Source organism: Mizuhopecten yessoensis, unplaced genomic scaffold (genome assembly GCF_002113885.1).
Source record: "Mizuhopecten yessoensis strain PY_sf001 unplaced genomic scaffold, ASM211388v2 scaffold2383, whole genome shotgun sequence".
Lineage (NCBI taxonomy): Eukaryota > Metazoa > Mollusca > Bivalvia > Pectinida > Pectinidae > Mizuhopecten > Mizuhopecten yessoensis.
Window position 1 is genome coordinate 426,160 of NW_018404519.1, and position 7,359 is coordinate 433,518.

Here is a 7,359-nt window from a genome sequence, read left to right on the forward strand (position 1 = left end):
GTTATGGTTTATAATGGCAAATGATACTTTGAATATTACATGTTGATAACTTGATTGGAATTATAACCCTAAGTTGACAGTTTGATACTTTGTAAATTTTGAGCCATCCCTACCCCCAAGGGCTGTAGGGTGGGGCCCAATGGAGTCCGTGTGCTAAAATAAAATTTCTTCATTTTCCTTGTTTAGAATCAGAGGTGCTAGTTTCAAATACTTTTCAGTCTTAAATCTGCATGCTAGATATTGAATAAGGTGGTTTTATTGTTTTTTGTCACTTTGAATAATATTTCTGTTCATGTTAAAAACAAAAATCAACTCTCTGTATAAATATATCAGGTGACCGTTACGGCCCATGGGCCTCTTGTTCATAAAATAACCTACTTTTATTCTATCTTACATTGAAGCCCTGGACAACAGTCTACATGTAGATCTAATGAAATGATTACAATCTTGAACAATATGTTTTTGTCTGTATATGACTTATAATCCCCCGTTCAACGAGTTGGCAGGGGATATAGAAAAGGGGTCCATCTGGCACCCGTCCGTGTGTCCTTCCATCCATGCACCTGGTTAAGAAGAATTGCTCTCATCTATATCTTTCCTACTGCAAGTGCTATGTTGATTATACTTGCATCAATTGTGTATCTAGGGTTGCTCTATTGAATGCATATTGCAGATACTGATATTGACCTATATTTTACGCTTTATGGTTTTAACGACTTTTGCATTGCAAGCAAGGGATATTGATGACAGCATCTTTTTGTTATTTTGGAAAGTAATTACGCTGATCAAATGATTTCTTTATTTGCAAAATATGATATATATGTATCTCAAACTTGTAGAATCAGATCTGTGCATCCAAGATCTACATGTAACCACACAGGACACTATGTCTGCAACTCTAGAGTGGAGACATCCAGCTTACACACCTGTTGAGAACTATGAGGTGAGATGGTCTCCTGCTAGGTCTGACCAACATGATGTCCTCACTGTGGATCCAGACTGGACGTGGGTCTCCGTTGACGATCTGATGCCTGGACAACTGTATAAATTCAGTGTGACGTCAGTCTTCCCCACACAGTGTGGAGAGGAGAAACGTGTCCAGTCACATGATATCTCTGTCACAACACGTAAGCTGGTTTGTCTTTTTATAAAAAAAAACTATTCTGAACTGAGAGGTCGCTAAACATGCAGGCAAGACAAATAATGATGATCTGGAATGTTTTCCATTATTTTGAGATTGTTTAGTAGCTCACCTGGTCCTTCAGACCAGGTTGAGCTTATGCCATACCGTGGCGTCCGTCGTCCGTCCGTCGTCCGTTGTCTGTACGTCAACAATTGCTTCTTCTTCTTAACCACTGATTGGAATTTAACTAAATTTGACTGGAAGCATCCCTAGGTGGTGGGGATTCAAAACTGTACAAATAGTTTGGCTGACCCCCCAGGGGGCTGAGGGGCGGGGCCAAAAGGGACAATTAGGAAATTTGGCTTTAAGCGACTTCTTCTCTGGAACTAAGTGATGGATATCAACCATATTTGACTGGAAGTATCCCTAGGTGGTGGGGATTCAAAATTGTACAAATGGTGGGGCTGACCCCACAGGGGGCTGAGGGGCGTTGCCAAAAGGGGGCAATTAGGCTATATGGCTTTAAGCGACTTCTTCTCTGGAACTAAGAGATGGATATCAACCATATTTGACTGGCAGCATCCCTAGGTGGTGGGGATTTAAAATTGTACAAATAGTTGGGCTGACCCCCCAGGGGGCTGAGGGGTGGGGCCAAAAGGGTGCAATTTGGCTATATTGCTACAAACAACTTCTTCTGTAGAACTATGCACTAGATATCAATCATATTTGATCAAAAGCATTCATGGGAGGCATAAATTAAAAATTGTACAAATGGTGGGACTGACCCCCTAGGGGGCTGAGGGGCGGGGCCAAAAGGGGGTAATTTGGCTATATTGCTTTAAGGTGGCTCCACACTTTCGCAATTAACCAGCAAAATACGTTGAAACTTTCATATAATGGTTATGCATCTATGTAGAGTTGATTTTATGAAAATCTAAACATTCCGATAGTTTGGGGACTTTTTTGGAAAAAACAACAAAAATTGAATTTTGTCAATTTTGATATTTTCGTGTTTTTTTTTGTGTGTGTGGCATTGTTCAGAACAATAACAACAATAATAAAATGAAAAGAAGCATTTCTAATTAACCCTTCAAATATTTTATTTATCGCAAAATATGTAACACATGTTACACAAAGTGTTTTTTTATTGAATTTGTACGGATAAAAGTGATTGTCTACAAGCTAAAAGCAACAATGGCTTTATAATTAATTTATTTTACATTTAAAATCACTTTGACCCAGGTGAGAGTTATCTTCCTTGAAAAAAATCGGAACTTTTTGCAGAGGGATGACATTTTCACAATGACAGTTGTTTCTGTTTACATTTAACAAAAATGATGGAAATAAATCAAAAGTATGATATCAAAATTATCAATTTATTGTTCTTTAATGGAACCAAATTACCCTCAGTCATGTACACTTTGGACATCATTCCACAGTCTGCTAACTCACGGTATATTTATAATTACATGTCAGGTACATATGTGACCAGAGGCTATCGCATGGTATGCCATTCTCACGTGCACTCACACATGCTTTTCATAGGTATCTTGATATTTTACAAAACATTATTTTCAGAGTAGGTAGACTTCATTTGTAAACACGATTTAATCGACAGAGTGAAACTCCCTCAACAGCGAAAATCGTAACGACCTCGAGCTAATGAACTCGTGTAAGCACGTGATATGCACATGTGAGGTCGGTATACGTCCGCATTCCATGTGTTTCCTATATGACCTTCTTGAGGTCGTCTGGTCTCATGTCACTGTCTTTCCGTGAGTCTGTTTATGTCTATGAATTGGAAAGCTTTATTCCTGAAGTACGTGTGATTATACATTTCCCGGTAAAATCTCGATATCGGGTGTTGACATATCATCGGCACGCACGTGTACTATTGTTTACCAGGGGCCTGTTCGTTTATGCGGAACAACCGGTTTGACCGTTTATAAATGTAACAATTTCAGGTATAAATCCTGGCGGACCTGCAAATGTGTATGCAGGCCTTGCAAGGCTTTCTCAAGGCTCGCCTGAAAGCAGCATCAGATTACTAGGTCCGACCTTATTTAATAAACGAACAACAGTGGTCCGATCGGTTTGACCGTTTAAACGAAAACGGCCCGGGTGTTACTATAATTTGCACTACGATATTGAATGCTCGATACGCAATACGGAAATGACGACACGGTGTACATGCACATTTCGATCAAGATAATTGAGTCCGAGCTGTACTTTTTCCGGAAGTACGACACGAAAATGGACGCTGATGACGATGTGTGGAGCCACCTTAAGCGACTTCTTCTCTGGAACTGTGAGATGGATATCAACCATATTTGATCAAAAGAAATCATGGGATGCAGGGATTCAAAATTGTACAACTGGTGGGGCTGACCCCCAGGGGGCTGAGGGGCGGGGCTAAAAGGGGCAATTAGGCTATATTACTTTGAGTGACTTCTTCTCTGGAACTAAGTGATGGATATCAACCATATTGGACTGGAAGCATCCCTAGGTGGTTGTGATTCAAAATTGTACAAATGGTTGGGGTGACCCCCAAGGGGGCCAAGGGGCTGGGCCAAAAGGGGGCAATTTGGCTATATTGCTTTAAGCGACTTCTTCTCTGGAACTATGAGATGGATATCAACCATATTTAATCAAAAGCAATCATGGGAGGCAGGGATTAAAAATTGTACAACTGGTTGGGCTGACCCCCCAGGGGGCTGAGGGTGGGGCCAAAAGGGGGCAATTAGGCTATATTGCTTTAAGCGGCTTCTTCTCTGAAACTACATGTAAGTGATGGATATCAACCATATTTGACTGGCAGCATCCCTAGGTGGTGGGGATTCAAATTGTACAAATGGTGAGGCTGACCCCCCAGGGGGCTGAGGGGCGGGGCGAAAAGGGGGCAATTTGGCTATATTGCTATAAATGACTTCTTCTGTAGAACTATGCACTAGATATCAATCATATTTGGTTGGAAGCATTCATGGGAGGCAGGGATTCAAATTGTACAAGTAGTGGGGCTGACCCCCTTGGCTAAAGGGGAGGGCCAAAATAGTTTTTTGCTTGGAAATGGTTGAGATCCCCACCCTATAACCATACATACAAAAAATTGCTGAAAATGAAGAGAAGAATGTACATATGCTTCCAGGATTGCCCAGGGGTCTGGCCCCACCCTTGGAGACATAGTCCCTGGGTCATGACTTTGAAACAGTTGAGATCCCCACCCCAAAACTGTATATACAAATGCTGGGCATAAAGAGACGAATGCAGTCATGATATTATAATTGATCCACGGGTCTGGCCACAACCCTAGGGACCTAGTTTCTGAGTCACACCTTGGAAACAGTTGAGATCCCCACCCCATAACCATACATAACATTTCTGGGCATGAAAAATCTAATACAGATAGGATACAAGGATTGTCCTTGGGGTCTGGCCCATTCTTTTGGATCTTATTTGGAGACTATTTTGCCATGATTGCTTTGATATCCAGGTGAGCGATACAGGCCCTCTGGGCCTCTTGTATAAAGTAAAATATTTATAGCTACTGATTAATTAGCTTATATGCATCATGTATTAACTATTTACAAATATTTCCCTGTATCTAAGTATGTTATTCAAATAAATGATCTAGTCCCACATTCTAGTTCATTGGGCTCGAAGGGTCGAAATCTTCATGAGAGTTCTTTTACTAGCAATAAGGTTAAAAGTAACAACTTTTGTATTGTAGTTTGTTTCGGTGATGGGCTGTAAAATGTGCTAAAGAAAATGACCTTAGCCCATATTAAAGGTCACGTTTTGTAGTCCCCCACCGGTTTCCAGGGGGGACTATAGGTTTGCACTCCGTCCGTCCGTTATCGTCCTTCCGTCTGAGAAATTTGACCTGGACATATCTTCTATACTTTTTCATCTGGAGTAACCAGATTTGGTGTACAAGGACATCTTGGGATGGCAGAGTACAAACAGAGTGCAAGAAGAAGGTCACTATGACCTTACTGTGACCTATGCTTTGACCTTTGACCTTTACTTTTGATAAAAGTTTGTTGGGGGCATATTTTCTATACTATTTCACCTGGAGTAAGTAGATTTGGCATACAAGTACATCTTGGGATGATGTGTTTGTTAAATATATAAATCATTACCGGTGGGGGACTATGGATTACTTTGAGGCCTATGTGGGGTAGTCGCCAGGTATTGGCCGTAGGTCCGTGGTTTTTCTTTGGGTACTCCGGCTTTCCTCCACCACCAAAATCTGGCATGTCCATAAATAACCATAGCTGTTAATAGGACTTCAAACACAACCAAACCAAACCAAACTATGGATTGCCTTGCAATACTTTGCCTTGTGTTCAAATTAAAATTAATACTGAAATAACGCCGATGATGAACCACGAGACCTAAAGTCATAACATTTGACATGTAGCTTGCATGTGTGACCAACTCAACATTTTCAACTAGGTGATCTTGATCAGATGATAATTCAATGTCACAAGGTCAAATGTGTACAACTTCTTGAAATTGCTTCTTTAACTCTCATACACATGTTTCAATTATTACCTAACATTGATTCAGAAGAAAGGATTCAAAATTCTTTTTGTCTACCATGACACCTGATTAAGATAGAAGACTGATTTCAGATAATCAATTATTGTGCATATTTCTTTAAAACATGGTACTTTCCCTTTTTTGATCCTGATCAAGTGTTGCTATTTTTCAATTAAGGTATTTTAATACGGTCTGTAGTTTTGAATCACGATGTAACTTACCATATAGACTTTCACAAACAGGGTACAGATGTTACTTCATTGATATGGAATGACTCTCATTGGTTGAAGAGATTGCTCGCATGTGAAAAAGTGTTAGTGTACCCCATTAACCAAAGGAAGTTAAAAGTACACTGGAATCGGAATGTCACTCCATTCACCTGTAGACAAAATCCTTGTCCAGAAAACTTCTACAATTTTCATTCAGTTTTGTGAAACTTCCCTGATGTAGTCATGACACTCTGAGGTTGTGTCTTAGCACTTACATTTTTGATCCAGGTGCTTTTATGGTAGTTATGCCCCTTCATTGATTTGCTATCTAACATTTCGTTTTAAGTACTGCTTCTTTCTTGACCAATATTTATGAAATTGTGTATCCATGACTGGTATCTTCGATAGTTGTTTTGATTTGTTTCAAATATTTTATATGTTCTTTGCCCCTACAATTTATCTTTCATGTGAGAAGGGGCTATTATTAAACAGCTTTTGGCTTACAGTACTATTTTTTTCATGAACAGTATTATAATAATGTACTACCTTCATTGATTAGTTGAGATTTTTAAATGATTTCTGTATTAAATGTATTTTTTTACCCCTTTGACCTCTTGTTCAGATTTCAAATAGTCATAGTAAGTACTTCCCTACTGTATAGTTATCCTGTAATAGGATGGATTAGGTGACATTCACCACTTACAGGAAGTCTATATCCACAGGTCCTGCAGTGCCAGGTATGGTTGATTGGATAAAGAGCACGGTCAAATCTACATCACTAAACTTGCACTGGAAAGCATCTGAGGGTATGGTGGACGCATACATTGTTGAGATAGCTGATGGTTCTTCTTTCCAAGCTGAATATCCGACAGATGGTCCATCTGTGCTGATAGAGAACCTGGAGATCAACACTTTGTACAAAGTGGATATCTACGCTGTTAGTGGCAACATGATGAGTGAACGTCGAACTGAAGAGATGAAGACCAAAGATATACAAGGTATGTTGATACACACGTTTTACTTTATATACATTCTAGATTAATCTAAAAAAATATTCAATATATCTGTATACCATAAACAATAGTGTTGTTATTTATCCCTTTGTTACATTGCTGTTGTATATATGTTTGTCCCTCTGTTTATGTGTCTCTTCGTTGCATTAACATTGTTCCATGAACCCATGTTGTATATATATTTGTCCCTCTGTGTATGTGTCCCTTAGTTACCTTGACATTGTAACATGAACCACTGTTGTATATATGTTTATTCCCTCTGTTTATATGTCCCTTTGTTACCTTGACATTGTATTATGAACCACTGTTGTATATATGTTTGTCACTCTGTTTATGTGTCCCTTTGTTACCCTGACATTGTAACATGAACCACTGTTGTATATATGTTTGTCCCTCTGTTTATGTGTCCCATATTTACCTTGACATTGTAACATGAACCACTGTTGTATATATGTTTATTCCCTCTGTTTAT

General features: G+C 39.3%; 1 protein-coding gene across 1 annotated transcript in view; it reads left to right on the top strand.

Moving 5' to 3' along the window:
- The window catches only part of LOC110445836 (tenascin-X-like), a 66,729-nt gene that overhangs the window by 12,914 nt on the left and 46,456 nt on the right, over positions 1 to 7,359 (top strand). The window contains exons 4-5 of the mRNA XM_021490645.1: positions 840 to 1,127; positions 6,597 to 6,872. Coding sequence (XP_021346320.1) covers positions 840 to 1,127; positions 6,597 to 6,872 — 564 coding nt within the window. The remainder of the gene's footprint in view (positions 1 to 839; positions 1,128 to 6,596; positions 6,873 to 7,359) is intronic.